The sequence below is a fragment of the Bidens hawaiensis genome, unplaced genomic scaffold, assembly GCF_021521415.1.
Source record: "Bidens hawaiensis isolate Kalapana, Puna unplaced genomic scaffold, B.hawaiensis_p1.1 tig00029340_1, whole genome shotgun sequence".
Classification (NCBI taxonomy): Eukaryota; Viridiplantae; Streptophyta; class Magnoliopsida; order Asterales; family Asteraceae; genus Bidens; species Bidens hawaiensis.
In genome coordinates this window covers 149,074-166,798 of record NW_027494856.1, presented here as the reverse complement: position 1 = coordinate 166,798, position 17,725 = coordinate 149,074, and the positions used below count along the sequence as shown (strand labels likewise).

General features: G+C 34.8%; 2 protein-coding genes across 2 annotated transcripts; both read right to left on the bottom strand.

Moving 5' to 3' along the window:
- Positions 1-525: 525 nt before the first annotated feature.
- LOC143578807 (cysteine-rich receptor-like protein kinase 44) lies at positions 526-1,208 on the bottom strand. Its single transcript, XM_077062283.1, has 3 exons — positions 1,085-1,208; positions 968-1,026; positions 526-831 (listed from the first exon to the last, which is right to left on the bottom strand). The coding sequence occupies exons 1-3, from the start codon at positions 1,206-1,208 to the stop codon at positions 526-528; spliced, it is 489 nt and encodes a 162-aa protein (XP_076918398.1).
- Positions 1,209-3,733: 2,525 nt separating this feature from the next.
- On the bottom strand, positions 3,734-16,973 carry LOC143578806 (methyl-CpG-binding domain-containing protein 9-like). The gene is made up of 10 exons (XM_077062282.1): positions 16,616-16,973; positions 11,867-12,335; positions 10,440-11,324; positions 9,703-10,209; positions 8,327-8,629; positions 7,325-7,648; positions 7,146-7,244; positions 6,600-7,061; positions 4,871-5,890; positions 3,734-4,201 (listed from the first exon to the last, which is right to left on the bottom strand). The coding sequence occupies exons 1-10, from the start codon at positions 16,822-16,824 to the stop codon at positions 3,734-3,736; spliced, it is 4,746 nt and encodes a 1,581-aa protein (XP_076918397.1). The 5' UTR covers positions 16,825-16,973.
- Between the last annotated feature and the right edge of the window lie 752 nt (positions 16,974-17,725).

Sequence of the window (17,725 nt, the reverse complement as noted above, 5' to 3'; positions counted from 1 at the left end):
GCATATGTGATGCGCGAGCATATGTGTGCCTGGGCATGTGATGCCTGAGCATGTTTTGTATGCGCCATGCGCATAGGTTTTGGCTTTGTGCCTTCATAATGTCTTTATCTTGTGGGTTGACCCGCCTTGCTCGGTGTTGAGGCGGGTACATACCTCTTCAGTAAAATATAAGAAATCATACAAAAAATAAATTTTCAAACTAAATAGAATAAAATAGCTAAATGTATGACAAGAATAAATTATCCAAAAAGCTATACAATAAATATTCAAATTTTAGTTCACCAACATAAACTCATATCTTCACTTGGTAGAAATTTTCATTTCGTGACAAGTGAAGTTTCTCATTCAATTCAATTCAATTCAACATATAGTCTTATATTTTCTTCATTTTTTCCATCATAGCATGTTTCTCTATATTTTTCATTCCGACTCCGCTATGTTTTCTCCATCTGTTGCAACTGTAATTGTTAAAGTCACACATCATCCTTATCCATGATAGATATAGATAAACTCCACGATCTATGATTATCTACCACTAAATGCGGAGCTAGTCATAGTCCCATTAGTTACGCTTGTATCTGCTTGCATAATCGTAACTGAGTTTCCTTGATGCACAACCGGTGGAGGAACAACTGGAAGTCCCGCTCCCAAGGAGGTTCCAAGCCATCCAGTTACATCACCCATGTGTGGCCGAGAGCTCTCCACTTCATCAGTGCACAGCAACGCTATGCGAATGCACTTATCTATGTCTTGACTATTATTCATGTCCCCTTCTCTTAAGCAGCGATCTATATGATCTTGGTATGAGTTACTATGTGAGCTATCGAATATCTGCAAAAGATTGTGAATTTAGCTTCTCATCATATTAAAAATGTTGTAAATAATTTTATAACAGAATGTGGAGACATACATCTTTTCTGAATTTAATGCAACTTCTGGATCTTTTAGCAGTAATGATCTCAAGTACCAGAATGTCGTAAGCGTAAACATCTGTTTTAAATGATATAACACGGGGACATGTAAGACCTATCCAATTGAAAAATAAAACAGTGTTAGCTAGCATTAGACAACTCTAATAAAGTACCGCTTAAAGATTTCATATGTATACTCACGGTGTTCCTAATTGTGTTCTGACGACTTTCATCAGCGTTAAGACGTCTTGATATTCCAAAGTCGCCCAACTTCGCCACATAGTTTTCATCCAGCATGATATAGGTAGCTTTAACGTCCCGGTGGACTACAGGTTCTGTACACCCATGGTGCAAATAATATAATGCATGCACCACATTCTTGATGATTGTTTGCCTCCTTTCCCAGTGGAGAATGGATCGCTTAGAATCATCTGACACAATAATGCAATTTATGAAAAACAACTACTATGACTACAAAGTGTAAAGTCAAATCGTAAACCAACAAAAGCCGGCATTTGGCTGCTAAAATAACAAAATCGATTAACAAATATGGAGTTTATGGTTAACCATCTAGTGTCATGATACATGTCTTGAAAATTAACAAACACATCAATGTTCAATTTCTAATATAAAGACACTCTTATTACAGTTTCTAACAAATAACAAGCAAATATAACTCAACTTAAACTACTACATCCAAATATGAACCATTTATACTCGTTTTAATACATTCAAATGAAAAAAAAAAAAAAAACTGAAACAATGACTTGTAATATGTTTTGGCCCGCTATAAGCAAATATAGCTTAATAAAGTTATAACACAAATATGAAATGTTATAACACATTACAAAGAAATGTAACTTAACATAAATAATTCATATTTTAGTTGTTTCCCTCAAAAGAAACAATTTACCTGTGTAGATAGTATAATTCCGAGACCGCCTATTCCAACATTATATGTCTAGATTAGTGTTTTTACGGGTTTGTGAATCGAAACAAATCTGTACAAACTGATAGAGCTCTTCCACCTTCGACGTTGTAAACACGAACGATTGAGTGCCGATCCAAACATTTCAGAAAAATATTAAGAGGGTATTAATTTCTGGTTTGTGATAGTAGAGAGAGAGGCGATGGATGTTGTGTATGTAAACCATAAAGTTTTAGTGGTTGGTAGGTGGAGCAGTGGTTATAATAATCAATTATTCAATATACCAATATGCTTGGTAGGTGGAGTGGTTTTATTCAATATATTTAAGTTATTTAAGTTATTATATACAGGGGAGAGTTATTTTGAGGACTATGGTAGAGTTTTAAAAACTTTAAAAACTCAATTTTGGACCACACATTTAATTAAATGATATGAAACATGTGGCTGAAATTAAATGTAATTAAAAAAATGAAGCAGGAGAGAGAATAAGTATTTTTGATAATTACACAAGTTTAAACGTTAGTTACACATGTGTAAAAAGTCGATTCGGTGTGTAAAAAAATACCGTAATTTTTGTACATCACTTACACTTGCATATTACACATGTGTAAAAAAAATTCGGAAAAAAAAAATTGTTACGTTGAGTTGTTTCGAGTTCTTAAAACTCAAAGTGATTCTCAAAAGAAATCAATCCATTATATATATATATATATATATATATATATGAGAAGTTTTTATCATTTTGATTTTCTTTTTTATTATTGGTAGCATAGCGAACATAACGAGAACCGATCTAACGTCAATTTTTGTTTATATAACGGAAACTGACTGAATTCGTGTAAAGGCACTGCATCAAACTCCGGGACTGATAATGCTAGGGTTTTGATGTCATTTGTTTATTTTGTTTTAGTTCCAGTCTCATAATGAACGTAATGAAAACCGACCGGATGCCAATTTTCTTTTTTATTTTTTGTATTAGTTCTGGTACCATAATGAACGAGAAAGAAACCGACCAAATTCGTATAAAGTCACTGCCTGTTGTTTTAGTTCCAGTAGCACTGTAACGAAAACCGACAAACTATCATTTTGTTTTAGTATTGGTATCGTAAGAAACCGACTGGATTCACATCGACTTATCATCTCAACGTTCGAGACCGATAACACTTGACTTTTACCACCACCCAGATTTTACCGACCTGCCCGACGCAACGCGCCGGGTACATTCCTAGTTTACAACATTTTGGGTACATTTTGGTTTAAAGAATGTATTACATAAAAGAATGGAACACTGATTTTGAAAGAAAATAAGCAAGATTTATTAGTGCATCTCAAACGTGTAATAATCATTTTGACTATAAATAAAATATTAGTTCTAAAGTTTTAACCCTAAATTCATTATTTTAGGCCAATTTTGACCCGAAATTTACAAACCCAAACGCGAAAACTAAAAGTGAATCTAACCCATTTGTGAAACCCGAAAACCATGAAAACCAAAACTGAATTCTTTTCAATAACTCAAAAAAACAGAATTTTAATGTGCACACCCGTCGTTACCACGGTTAATGTGAAAATTTGTTTTATAACCTTAAAATCGTCGATTACAATCGGTACATAAATATAAACTACTTTGGACTTTAAAACTATGCATCGACTACACGCGACGAAAGAAAAGAAAAGTAGGAGATTCATATATGGTGAGCAAACGCCTGATAAATATATAGAACCCTAAAATTAAAACATCTGAACATTCATTTGGAAAACGAAGAAAACACAACAATCATGGGTTCTACGCTTCTATCTAAAACACGAGTTTAAAAAAAAAAAAAAAAAAAAAAATACTACCAGCATTTTCATAATATGTTGCAGCCACACACTCTACAACACCAGGATGCAATCAGGGTTCAAACCATAGCGCCAACGGTTCATGGCTCACGGCTGACGGTTCATTGCTCACGACTGACGGTTCACCAGTCTTAACCACCTCCACAGTTTGATTAACACCATCTACAACAACACTGTCTGAAACTTTAAGTTTCTTTTTCTTCGGTTTTGACATCCGAGACGGTTCCAGATTATTCTTTCTCTTCAACTTTGACTTTTTGGGAGTTTCTTCCTTTGGCTTTAAAACTCCTGCCGTCACCATGGGTTCTGTCAACGTCACCGGAGGTGGAGGTGGTGGTGGGGTTGGTGGTGGGGGCGGCTTCTCGTAACTGATGGCGGCATCAAGGGCGTAGATGTACAGGGCGAGAGATGAAACGGTTTTGATTTTAGTAGCGGCTGAAGGTGATGACCAATACCACCATTCTTTTTTTAAATGCGCGGTTTTAATCATGTCTTCTAAAATAATAGTTGCTTGTACCATCTGGAAAATAAAGCAGGGTTAACATTTTAAGATATAATATCACCATGTCTTTATTGTGTATGTATATATGTATATGTATTTTGGAAGTGATTATGCGATATGTGAATAATCATAATCAAATAATCAGTTGTAATAAAACATGTTCGGTATAATAGGATATAAAATCATATAATGTATTTACATGTACCTCGGTTGTCTAGAGCTAATCAGATAAATTATATATGAATATAAGTATATAACTTTAAAATATAAGAAATTGATAGAAATGCAATATTTATTTCTCTCTTTCAATATTCTAATAAAATAAAAATAAAATCCGTTCAATTATAACCTATACGTGCAAATCATGTGTAGTCGTGCAGATTATATTTCCTATATACTAAACTCTTAAAAATAAAATAAAAATTTTAAAAAAACTAACAAAGTAGTTTAATGGTTTTTTTACATACATGACAGGCATTTGTATCATTTATGTAAGAAATAAAAGTTTTGAAAAATAAACCACAGAAGGAAAAATGTAACAATTCATTTTTTTTTGTTCTCCCAATAATTTAGTGTTTGTAATGAACCTGTCTCTGTAAGTGTGTATATATATATTACTTTTTTTTTCCAAATTTATGGCTTTGCAATTAATTATTTAAAAAAAAAGATGAAATATACAAAACTCACCTCATTAATGGATTGGGCTGATTTTAGAAAAGCCCGCCAAGCACGTAATTTATCCGAGTCTACTCTTGAAAATCGGAAAGCATCTCTTGGAAGAGCGGTTTCAATATCAAATAAAATTATTTTAAGACACTGAATGATTTCAGCAACCTGGCTCGTCAATGGCCCGGAAGATAATGAGGGATTCTTTCCAGTAATGCCCTCAGGGTCTGACTCGCCAGCCTCATACGTTGACTTGTTTAAATTGACTCCGTGTTTGACTAAAAATGAAGCATTGTTACAGCAAAAGTGGTCTCCCTGCATAAAAGACAAGCTCTCATTTGTCTTTTTAACCTCAAGGTTTGACCGGTCAACCTCAGATGGTGGCTCGTTTGACTTAACTCCCTGTTTGGCCAAGAATGCAGCTTCGTAACCGGGAGGGGGGCCTTCGGAAACAAATAATGACGGGTTTTTGTTTGACCCGACAAACCCGTTGGTCAAAGCCAACTGCTTCTCAAAACCCTCGCATCGATTATTAAGAAATGTCGAGTGGAGTGACATTTTATTACCCCCTTGGATGATTCTATTATCGCCAAACGAACCGAATTTCTTTTCCAGTTCTGCCCTTGCATTTGTGCATCTATAAACCGATGACCACAAGCAATTAGCTTGCAAGCCAGCTTGACCATGAGGGTTACTTAATTTACCCTTTTGCCACTTTATAATTTCTTCTTTCAATTCGCTCTCGCCTTCAACATCATCTCTTAACCATTCAACGAGAGCCTTGACTTCCGTATCGGATTCATAGCAAATCCAAGAATCAAATTCTTCAGATGAAGTATTAGAGGGTTCACACACTTCACCTTCACTTACTGGGCCTGATACAAACAGCCTCTCGGGCTTGCCAAGAGTCCAGTACAGTCTTCCGGCCCAGTCCCGGCCCAAAAAGTTTCTTTTGATGTCGCAATTATCCATGCTTATGTATTCTCGAATTGCTGTCGAACTCAAAGCCTCGTCACACAAGAAGTGTGAAAGAGAAACCCTCTGCAAATAAAAGGCTACATGTTTATTTTTAAAATTTAAACAATTCAGGCAACTCAAAGGACCCGTGAAAATATATTAATTCAAGATTTTCCTATTTATTTTTTCTATCATAATCGAAAAATATTACTAGTAAAGTTGGAAAGATGGAAGGTTGGGCGGATTGGATGACATGTTAAAATGGGTTACCTTATATTATGTGTCAAAAAGATAAAATGATTCCGAAACTGGTAATTCCATAAAAAAGTTAAAAGTGTCGGATTAGTGTAAAAAAAAAGTAATAGCGTCAGGACTTGATTATTATTGTAATATGATTTTTTATGATATCAAAATTGAATCATAATATGTTCAAAAATCAAAACAGGTCAATTTTATAAGAAAATATAAAAGTGCCAGATGCAATGAAACACTTTTTTCTATTTTCATATAAATAAGTAAATAACAAATCCTTGAATTATGATTTCATAGATAAAATGATTACAATAATCATCGAGTCTGTGTGTGTCAGTTTAGGAGGTTCTACACTTGTATTTGTCAAAAATATTATTAGGATTTGTTTAGTATTTAAAAAACTTATTAAATGTTTCAATATAAATAATAGTTTTGTTTTCTGAATGGAATCTATCATCAATTTGAAAACTTAAAACGATGGTTTGACTTTATAAGTCAAAGTTAGACAGGAAATATAGATAAAATGCAAGTAAAAACTAACCTCCTTCACTCCTAGTTCCCAGTACTCTGTTGACTCCATGTTATCTGCTAGATCAGCCAGTGCCTCTAAACCACTTCGGGTAAAGTCTCTTTGACTTCTCTTTTCGCTGGGTTGACTTAACAGCTGGGAGTCAAAATCGTCTTCTTGCGACATAGTTTGACCTTGACTTTGACTTGTGATGAACGAAATGCAAGGAGGGCAATACCAACTTGATTTTGGAATTCTTTGAAGTGGTGGATTTAAACAATATGTATGATACTCTGCGTCGCATCTATCGCATAAAAGTAAAATATGGTCGTTTTCGTCTTTTCCACATATTTTACAAATCCCTACTTCCCATGGAGCAACAAAAACTGTGGTCGAGATTGTTTCTGCAATCATCATATTTAGCTCGTTTTTTACTTCGTCGCATGAGGTGGGACCGTTCGTGTATTTGAGTATTGTGTTGACCAAAGTAAGTACCTAGAGGATGTAAATGATACATTACTAATTATTGACGATTTGGATTTGACTTCAATTTCCAAGATATGAATAGTTACAACTAACCTCTTGTTCATACCGATCTTCTAGCTGTTTTGAGATTTTCTCAATTAATTCAAGATATTTATAGCTATTCAAATATTTTATCCATAAATTTTGTAAAACCTGCCAAAAGACCAGAACATGTCAGCTTTTCATACATGTATTCAAAAATATGTAAATGTTCTTTTTTCGTTTTGGCGTACCTCACGAACATCTTCAATGAAAGACTCATGTGAATCACCATAAGAGCCTGCATCTAATCTGAGGTCAATGGTCCTGAAATCTAACGGTCTAGAAACCATTTCAAGATATGCATCATCGTTAGATTCATTAACTTTCAAGAAAGATTCAGCCATGAGAATGAAAAAGAACTTGTTTTCATTTTGAGCAGCAACAGCACGTAGCACCAGTCGACACCTTTTCATGATAACATCTGATACCGTCCTTATAGCACGGCTTTCTTTTGTCTTCTTTTTAGTGAGTGGATTTTCGCGCTTCACTTTCTCGAGAACCTCAACAACAATTTTCTGTTATTGTTTCAGTTAAAAATCAGTTGTGAAATAAAAAACAGAGAGGTGAGAAAATAGGTGAGTTGTGGGTCAAACGGGTAGAATTGTTAGGGTGGCAATACGTGTTAGGTTCTGGTTGGTATCACCCAACCCGAACACAACCCGTTAAGTTAACCCAACCTTAACTTGGGCACGCCTAACCCATGTAACTTGGGCATGATTCACATCATCCAATTATCTAAAGGGGTTGGGAGGTTAATTGGGATGTAAACCAGTTGATATTATAGTTTATACATTTTTTTTTTATGTTATAAATTTTAAACAAGTAGGAGTTCAACCCCTTTATCCAAAACTTAACATGTTCATGGCTCGTTTATTAAACATGTGCAGCAGGTTGACCTGTTAAAACAAACCCCAAGTTCCTAACCCGTTGCGTCAAAAAATGAAGATTATACTGTTTCAGTAATAATCTTTCTTTTTAGGAAATTCAAGTTTATGCATTAAAAGTACACTTTGGGTCAAACTTTCAACCCATTTGACCCGTACCCTTTTACATTTATTATTTTTATTTCACATTTTGGACCCGTCAAAGATAAAAACCCAACCAAATCAGCCCATTCATAAAAAAATCAGGGCAAAACTGCTACCTAATAAAAAGGTCAGTAAATTTTCAAAACATGAGATCAAAGCACGAACCTTTGTGGGTCCCGCAGCATTACCCTTGTAGATATCTTTGCTTATGGACTTCAACAACATCTCCGTGGCCCACTCTGGTGGCCCTCTTTCCAAAGATTTTTTAACTCGGTTTCTTATTTTTGCTCCCACGTTTGTTGGTTGCTTTCTTATCGGTTCTAGAACCTTAATCCACTCGGGACATTTATCAGTTCTCTTTTTCTCAGTGGCAGAGTTGTTAATATTAAGATCTTTTTGATCTATGATGAAGTCGACAATTTTACTCTTCACCGAAGAAAATACTTTCTTTGATGCCTCTGCTAGGACCTAAAAATAACAAAAAATCGATCTTAAGTGGTAAGAATTGACTCTAGAAACAAAAAACACAAGCAAATCCCAGTTAGCAAATATAACTATCCAACCATGTTATGTAAATCCAACTAACAGAACTTTTGGAGAACTTAAACAAGGATTTATAAATGTGTTTTTAAAGTGATTGTGATATTGAACTAAGAAAATCAGATAATCAGCAACAATGAAATAAGATGGACTGATGGAGACTAAATGTGTTTCTGCTTCTTGAAATTAACAGATCAAATGACAAAATACTATAATGAGGGTACATAAGTAATTGTCCACTTATCAAGTATCTACTTATAACGAGTTTTTTTTTGCAGCTACGTATCGAACTGAGTATTCAAAAACCTAACTATTTGACCCCTAAATAATCATGTAATTATAAGCAGATATGACTTGATGTATCATATATGGTTACAAAAACTATATTATCACAGCTTACCTTTCTAAAATAAAACAGTCTTTGCAAAACAGGTGTTAATAAAACACTTCGTTGGCTTTCTACCCTTTAACCAATATGATCTGTGTTCTGCGGTGGTTTTTGGCTGCCAGTTGATTGTTGGGAGGCGGTTCGACTGGTGTCAAACTGCCAACGATGAGAGGCAGGACTGCCCCAAAAAAAAAACAGGATTGATGAACAATGCCGGAATCTATAAATGAAACTGAGACTTTATTTGAAACGGAAAGTAAAAAACAGAAAACAAAAGCAATCAGCGATCGGACAGGACGGCGGCGGCAGTGGCCGCCGCCCTGTCTATGGTTTCTCTCAAGTGGTGACGGCTAGGGTTCGGTTATTTGAGTATGGTGCGGCGGAGGCAATGATAAATAGTGGATTGATATTATTGAAAGCTTCGGTTTCTATATATAAAGATCACAAAGAACCCTAAAAACCTAACTGAGCCCATGGGTTCATACTAACAAACACTAGTATGATAATACAGTCCAACAGATTTTTTTATAATTTGAACCGCAACCCAAATCCACCCGTTCATAAGTAAATGGATCAAAATTATAACAATGAAAGAAATGCGGATAAATCTTACCACTGCATCAGCCTCTATTGCAGCCATTCCCGTATGAGAACCACAAAGCGGGCCTCCGTTACCGCTTAAACAAAGAAATATTTCATTAAATACACGGCTCGTAACCTCCAAACCTTCAAAATTATCATCCATAGACAACAAAACCAAAATGTATCTCCTTGCTAGTTCTGGCCAAGTGATTTCATTAACAGGAAATATACCAATCTTTGACTTTTGACCATGAACATTGACCTTCACCTCCATGTTTTTCTTCCTAACTCTTCTTGACTTTTCCATGACATTAAAAGGATCATTAACCACAACTTTTGATAGCATATCTTCTACTAATATCTTCACCGTCGCCATATGAAAGTTTGATAACGGTGATTCACGACGATACGCCCCAGGGGTAATTGCGTAACTTAAGCCATTAATCCATGGATTCAGCAACCCGTATTCCAGTTGTTGTCTAGAGAGAGGTGCCTCTTGCCCCAAAATGTTATGAAACCGCAAGAAAAACTCATACGCCTAAACAGATTTATAAAACTACAATTAAACAAGTAAAATAAAACAAAACAAGAAATTAAACTTTTGTAAATCATATATTCAGAAAACTTTACTTATACTGAAATAATATAACTTTTGTAATTATGCTTGATAAACCTTTTGTTTCTAAGAAAATTTTTAGCATTATGGACTAAAATTATTTTGGGTTGGCCTGACCCGTTTTGTCCAATAAAATCAATGCAATGCGATACCTGGAGAACATTCCCAATTAAACTGGCAGAAAGATCTGAGGTAATTTTATTGCTTGGTGGGCCCAGTCTTTTATTGTTTTCTCTGATACTATCTGAAACCTTTGGCAGTGAATGATATTTCCTTAAGACAGTGAAAAAACCGCTTCCAACAGTATGAGCAATCGAGTTTTGACACCTGGCATCCAAAGATTTATATCTATAACATGCGGAAACTTCTGGTAGCTTTTCTATGAGTTCTTGAACAAACTCTGCATCTAGACCAAATCTATCAGGCTGCAACCATCTCCTCAGCACCATACAAGAAAAGTCAAGCTGGTCAACAGTGAGTATTGACCTTGGAATTCTGTTAGTTTGACCAGCCAAATACCCAAATTTGTCCAACGAGTCAATACCATATAAACCATAGGAATGTTCACTTTCAACACTGTGGTTACAGCAAAAACTTAAAAACTTCAAATCTTGAAATATATGGCGGCATGAAAGTAACAAAGTTTCTAAAACCATTTGCCATGCAGATGATGGTGACCTCCCCTCAACTGAAATTTCACCAATTAAATCATCATTGGAGTTCTTAGAAGTCATATGTTGACTTTCGGTAGTCAAACAGTTTGATTGATCAGAAGGCCCATGTTTTGGTTTGTAGATCACTGTTGAAGCATTTGGTATTGATTGTTTTGAGCATGGATACCGGGTTACTTTGAATGCTGCGCCACAATTACCTTTATCCAAAACATTACACACAAAAACAGACCCTGTAAGCTTATCGTGCCACATGGACTTGTAGCCAACGGGCCAGATATGGGAAGCGTTGTGAAATGGGGTTTGTGGATCGATTTTTCCAATTGAGGTAATAAAGAAGTCTTCAAACTGAATTGGAAAACCGTCCTGTGACAAATTTAACAATATAATCACATTACAATGTTAAAAAGTCGATTTAAATCAAAATTATTAAGATCAGGTTATGTTTTATCTTGAATTGGCTAAGAATAAAATAGCCTGTCAACAACTAGTTAATAATCTAAATGAGACGAAAAAAGGTACAATATACAGAAAAAGTCAAAGGCGAAAGTATGTTATTTTATGACATTTGCCCAATAAAGAAACAACATCAGCAGTTAGAACCTTGTTTAACTGGTTATAAGTACCAAAATAGCCCGACAAAAGACTTGTATAGTAAAACGGATCAAATTAAGTTGTACTACAAAAAGCACCAAAGGTGAAAGCATATTGTTCATTTGCCTAAAATAAAAATGTCACATCAATAAATTGACCTTGTTCAACCGGTTATAATTAAAAAAAATAACCCATCAAAAAACTTGTAATACCAAATTGGATAAAGAATAGTTATAATTACTAAAATGGACCAAAGGTGAAAGTATATTGCAAGTGTATTAAAGGCAGGCATAAGAGACGGTTAACAAGCTTACCAGAAACGTTTCTGACCCACGGTTACCATTCTCAATGGGATCCACTTCAACTACATTTCCACCATTAACGACCTTGCTCGTCAACCTTGAGGAACTTTCCATATTTTTAGTAGCGCATAAGCCATTTTGCAGTAATCCAATGCTATCGTTTGTCTTAAATAAAAAGGAATCTGATAATAATCCAAGATAATGAGCAACTTTTGGCATTGAATCAAATTTACTTCCATCTGGGGCACAGTAAACTGGAACAGTTTTGCACATTCTTTCTGAGTACTTAAACTTAACACACCAACCATCTCCTAATACGCCTCTTTTATCTGATACGTAATCTTTGAGTGCTTGTAAATACACTAGGTGAGCATTTTGTGTTGCAATATGAAGATTCAACTGTGCAACTTGCATATCTGTACGAGTGTTTGGAGAAGTTAAGGTGCATTGAACTAACGGATTACCAAATGTTTCCTGCATTCTTTAGAAAGAAAAAGAAATGGGATTAGAATTTATATAAAGCAGGTTTCTGAGCAATTCTAATCCAACGCAACAAGTAAAGTCTAATGTATTTATGAAGTTCCTATATAAATCAGACGCATCGCGGATTCATGCTGGGCCGGTGGCATAATTAGAAGATTAATGGTTTAAAAACTGACATCACACTGGTGAAAACTTGTTACAGAATAACAGAACAGTTACGTGTGCTGTCTGCAGGCCATACAAGTCTTCAACCTTTTCCCATTATGTATACGGTTTCATTTATATAATTTCTGGCCAAAACAAGTTGGATGACAAAAATGCCCTTTATTTTATTACAAAAACAAAAGTACCTTTGATGAGTTGTCAAAACGTTATACGTGAAAATTTTTATCTTTTTAATATATATATATGCATAAGGGCATTTTTGGAAGGAATAAGCATAGATAAAAACTTCATACATACTTAATTCGCTAAGTGTGAATTAGAACATATAAACTATTTCTTGGAAATTCGCTAAGTGTGAATTATAACATATGAACTAATATATGTTAACAAAAATTAAACTTCTTGGAAATTCAATAAGTAGGAATTATAACATATGAACTAATATATGTTGATGGTGTATTTAACTCCTTGGAGATTCACTAAAAGTGAATTGTAACGTAATATCGTTAATGAGATATTTATATCATTGGATATTCATCTTTGAAAATTCACCGAGTGTGAATCATAAGAGATCAAATTAGCCATTGTATATTATTGTTATAAAAGATACCAAGAGCATGATACGTATGCATATAGTTTTAACTATTAATTCAAACATATTATTACTAAGACTTCATCTTAATGCATCATAATTTAGTTCGCATCTTATTGGTTCATGCATACTAGAATGACTAAACCATTGGAGGCATTCACCACAAACACATACTTTTTTTAGTTTTATAAACCTCTAAGGTGAATCTCTAAGATACAAGAAAGTGATATGAACCTTATATTGTAACACCATGAGGTTAGAACTTTGACGGATAAAAGAGATAAGGAGTAGATATATTGTATTCAATGTTTGTAGAATAATATGGCATTGAACCATATATATATATATATGATAACATATATATGTTGTAATGAAATACAACTGAGTCATATACCAAATGATTAAATGTAATTCCATACTAGAATTTGTATAAACCCAATCAACATTAACTAGGTTATTTGGAATAGATATCTAATCTTGTCACTTGTCATATATGTACTATGTAGCTTGGTCTATCACGAAAAACCCAAAACAAAAAGAGAAAACAATAAGCCCGGCCTCACTTCATTGCAACTACTCAATCCAAAGAGATTGTATATGTTGATCATCAACATTGTTGATTTTATTGGCTCATCTTATATCTCTAATGTAACTGCATTCGCATGCTTTGAGCAAGTGTGAGAAGACCACAATCCACTTGTGAATCCAAGCCATGTTAGGCAACGATTGTGTTTACTTTTGATCTGCATTGAGCATCACATGAGATTTACCATTTGAATTGTTTTCCGAGAAGCTAAAAGAAAACAAATAACCATTTTGTAATGGCCCTCCTTTAGAGATTGTTAATCAAAAACTTGACTCCTAAATGGTGTATCAATGCATTGTGTTTACTTTTGCTCTGTATCAAGCATCACATGAGCGTTGCTTAACATGTCATATGAAATGACAATAAAGTTTGTGACATTGTTCTACAAGCCTATACCACTAAATGAAGGTTTACAACACGCCTTGCATGAAGTGAACAAAAGATACTATCATACCTTGAGTTTCCTTATGAGTGTGAATAGCACCTAAGCACTTTAGATGGATCATTTGGCAATTGGAACAAACATCTTCGTTAATACTTAACTGACTTGGATGTTACGCATTTCGTTAATATAAGGAGTGGATATATATATGTTAGAATTGAATGGGTAAAATATCCACTCCCAAGTGAGCGCTATATGACAACTTGGTCTAGGATTCCTCCATTAACCAATCACAGATGGCCCCCAAACCTCATGCTTTTCAACTTGTGATTCTTACTTGACGCTTGGGATACCCACAAATATGTGATCATATGGATTGTGTGACAATATAACCAAATACATGAGTTAGGAAACTCCAAGTTTGTTTCCATTTGAGCTTCTTTCTCTATGACAGCTCATATTAGGAAAAAAGAATTGTGATCTAAAATAAAGATGATAATACTTAATAGTCATCAGAAAAACATCAATTGTTTCACACATGTCTGCTTAAGATATCGTTGCTTTCTTTTGACCTTCAGCTTGAACGAGGGTACCACGCGTGTCCAAGAGACTTGCATGAGAAAGAGGAGAAGCACAATTGTTGACCACCCAACCATTATGTGAAACTTTTGTTTTCTTACACCGATGACCACAAGCCATCCTTTGTTTTAAAAAGCTCGAGGCGCTCTAAGGCATTTCGATCCAAAAAGTCGACAAGCAAGGCAAGTAGTAAGTGCTTTATATACATGAGGTGCTTGACTGCTTGGTACTAATTGTCTCATTTACATAGTTAGAAGTCAATGAAACCGACAACCAAAACAAAATGGTACCAAAGTGTAACCTATTGATTTTCCTAAAAGCATTTGGTTTATTGTAGAAGTGCAACAAAAAACAAACAAGCCAATATAAAGGATCATATCTAAACCCATATAAAGTTGTCGGGACATCAGCAAAGCAAGTTGAAAGCACTAACTAAACAATGCATTATTCAAGCATGTAAGCATAAAACAATAAACTGAAAACTTATTGAGCAACACACAAAAACCTATGCTTGAAGTTGTATGGAATAAATATGAACTTCTCAAACTTATATTATTATAACATTAAACTATCAGAGATTAGAATTCATAATCAGTGTTTTTCCAAAGACTCCATAATCACTTGATTTTAACCCAATCTAAACACCCCTTGAGATTAAGTAAATTGCATAACAACAAACACTAATGACGAGGGATAAATATTCTGATTTGAGGTAAATAGCACAAACTTATAAACTTTTCTTAATATGCCTAAAATGGCATTGTTCCATTATTAGGATCACCATTTCATCAAAAACTGTGATTCTAATATCCGGTTGCAAATCATTCTTTAAGGCACAAAATCGATAAACACTTTATTATCGCAAGAGAAAACTAACCCAAAAACTCGTTACAGTAAATCATTAATGATCACACATCCAACGCCTCTACCGAAGCCTTATATAAATAGATCTAGCCATAACTAGGTGACCAAAACATTACGATACTTATCCTATCACAATTACAAAACTAAACCAACTTCACCGACTTGTCAACTTAGGCCCTTCCATATTCACCGACCGACTTGTGAATTCGGTCCGTAATTACCAACAACTCACACACACAAAGTAAGTCATGAAACTTCAATTAATGTAACCAATGTCAAAACATCTTAACACTAACAACTCCATATTCCATAAATTATAACTAATTTGCTCACATGTTTCATGTCGCACTGTCGTGTTAACAGGTCCATTTTAGTATTTGTAAATTGTAATATCAAATTGCAGATCATTCACACACACACACACACAAAGTAATCCATCAACTTCTTCAACTAATGCAATTAACGGAACTCCACATTCCATAAATTAAATATAACTAATTAGCTCACACAACTAAAGGCAAACAAGCATTGTTAAGTAATCACACATAATAAAGTCATGAAACTTCCTTATTCACCAACTGTGAATACAATCCAAAATTACCACCAATTCACACACACAAAGCGAGTCATGAAACTTCAATTAATCCAATTAACAATGAATCATCTTAACTAGAACAACTCCATATTCCATAAACTATAACTAATTTGCTCACATATTTCGTGTCGTGTTAACACGTCCGTGTCAGCATTCACCAGCCCTAATATCAAATTGTAGATCATTCACACACACAAAATAAGCCACTCACCTTCAACTAATGCAATTAGTGCAACTCCATATCCATAAACTATAACTAATATGCTCACATATTTCGTGTCGTTTCGTGTTAACAGGTCCGTGTTGTAGATCATTCACACACACAATATAAGCCATTAACCTTCAACTAATGCAATTAATGCAACTCCATATTCCATAAATTATAAGTAATTAGCTAGCTCACATAAGTAAAACAGGCATTGTTAAGTAATCACACATAATAATAATAATAATAATAATAATAATAATAATAATCTAAACACATATTATTATTAAATAAAATGAGAACATCATACCCTAGGGCATCCACGTGATCATCGCCAACCTCTCGCGGCGGAGAAGCATTCATATCGAAAACCGGAGATCGGTGCGGTAACTCGTTGCGGCATTTCGTTGAACACTTGGCGCACGTCCAGTTGGATTCGTTGTGGTTTATATTACTAGTGCGGCCAGGTGTAGAGTTGTCTACATGGAAGAAGTTTACGCAGACAGAGCAAAGAACCATCGCGTGGTGTGTACGGCCGTACGAAGCACACCGGTGATCCGCCGTGGCTCCGTCGTCATTACCGGTGGATTGTTGGTGGTGGTGGTGGTGGTGGTTTGGGCGAGACGGACGGAGGTATGGGGTTTTGGTTTGGTTAGATCGAGTTGGAAGTGTTGTTACTGTTATGGGCACTAATGGTTAAAGGTACGGGTGCGCGTGGTGCGGTTTCCGGGTTAAACCAAACCGAAAATCAAAACTTCGGTTTTTGGAGTTTCTGGAGTTTTTGAAACTGTTCGGTTTCGGTTTTTTCAATTTTCTTTTCGGTTCGGTTTTGGTTTTTATCATTTGAGCCTAAAACTTTTAGGCTGATTTTTTTTGGCAAAAATAAATAAATTTAGATATGAATAATTTTGTTAATTGTAAAATTATATACTTTTATACATTTGATCAAAAATATTGGATTTACATATTTATTAAATTTTTATAAATTACTTAATATAAAATCCACAAAAACATAGATTAGGAATTCGGTTCGGTTTTTCGGTTTTTACTACATGCAAAACCAAAACCGAACCATTAATGCGGTTTTTACAAAAACATAAAACCAAACCGTCAGTTTTTGCTTCGGTTAAGTTTTTTTCGGTTTGGACTTTTTGGTTTTTTCTGTTTCGAATCGGTTCTTTTGGTTTCTTGCACACCCCTAATCACGGTACCGGAACAAAAAAAAAAGACAAAAACAAGATTGGCATTCGGTTGGTTTTCATTACGTTCGTTACATTACCATAACTAAAACAAAACTCGGGGAGTCTACGAGAATTCGGTCGGTTTCTGACACGTTCGTTACGATACTGATACTAAAACACAATGTCGAGTTGGAGTGTTGTTACTATATGGACAGTTGTGAGTATGGGTACGGCCATAC

Coding starts and splice junctions, on each gene's coding strand:
- LOC143578807 (XM_077062283.1), bottom strand. CDS start 1,208: ATGCTGGATGAAAACTATGTGGCGAAGTTGGGCGACTTTGGAATATCA. Junction 1,027..1,084: donor ACATATGAAATCTTTAAGCG/GTACTTTATTAG, acceptor TCAATTGGATAG/GTCTTACATGTCCCCGTGTT. Junction 832..967: donor TTTACGCTTACGACATTCTG/GTACTTGAGATC, acceptor AATCTTTTGCAG/ATATTCGATAGCTCACATAG.
- LOC143578806 (XM_077062282.1), bottom strand. CDS start 16,824: ATGGTTCTTTGCTCTGTCTGCGTAAACTTCTTCCATGTAGACAACTCT. Junction 7,649..8,326: donor ATGCTGCGGGACCCACAAAG/GTTCGTGCTTTG, acceptor AAACAATAACAG/AAAATTGTTGTTGAGGTTCT. Junction 7,245..7,324: donor TCATTGAAGATGTTCGTGAG/GTACGCCAAAAC, acceptor GTCTTTTGGCAG/GTTTTACAAAATTTATGGAT.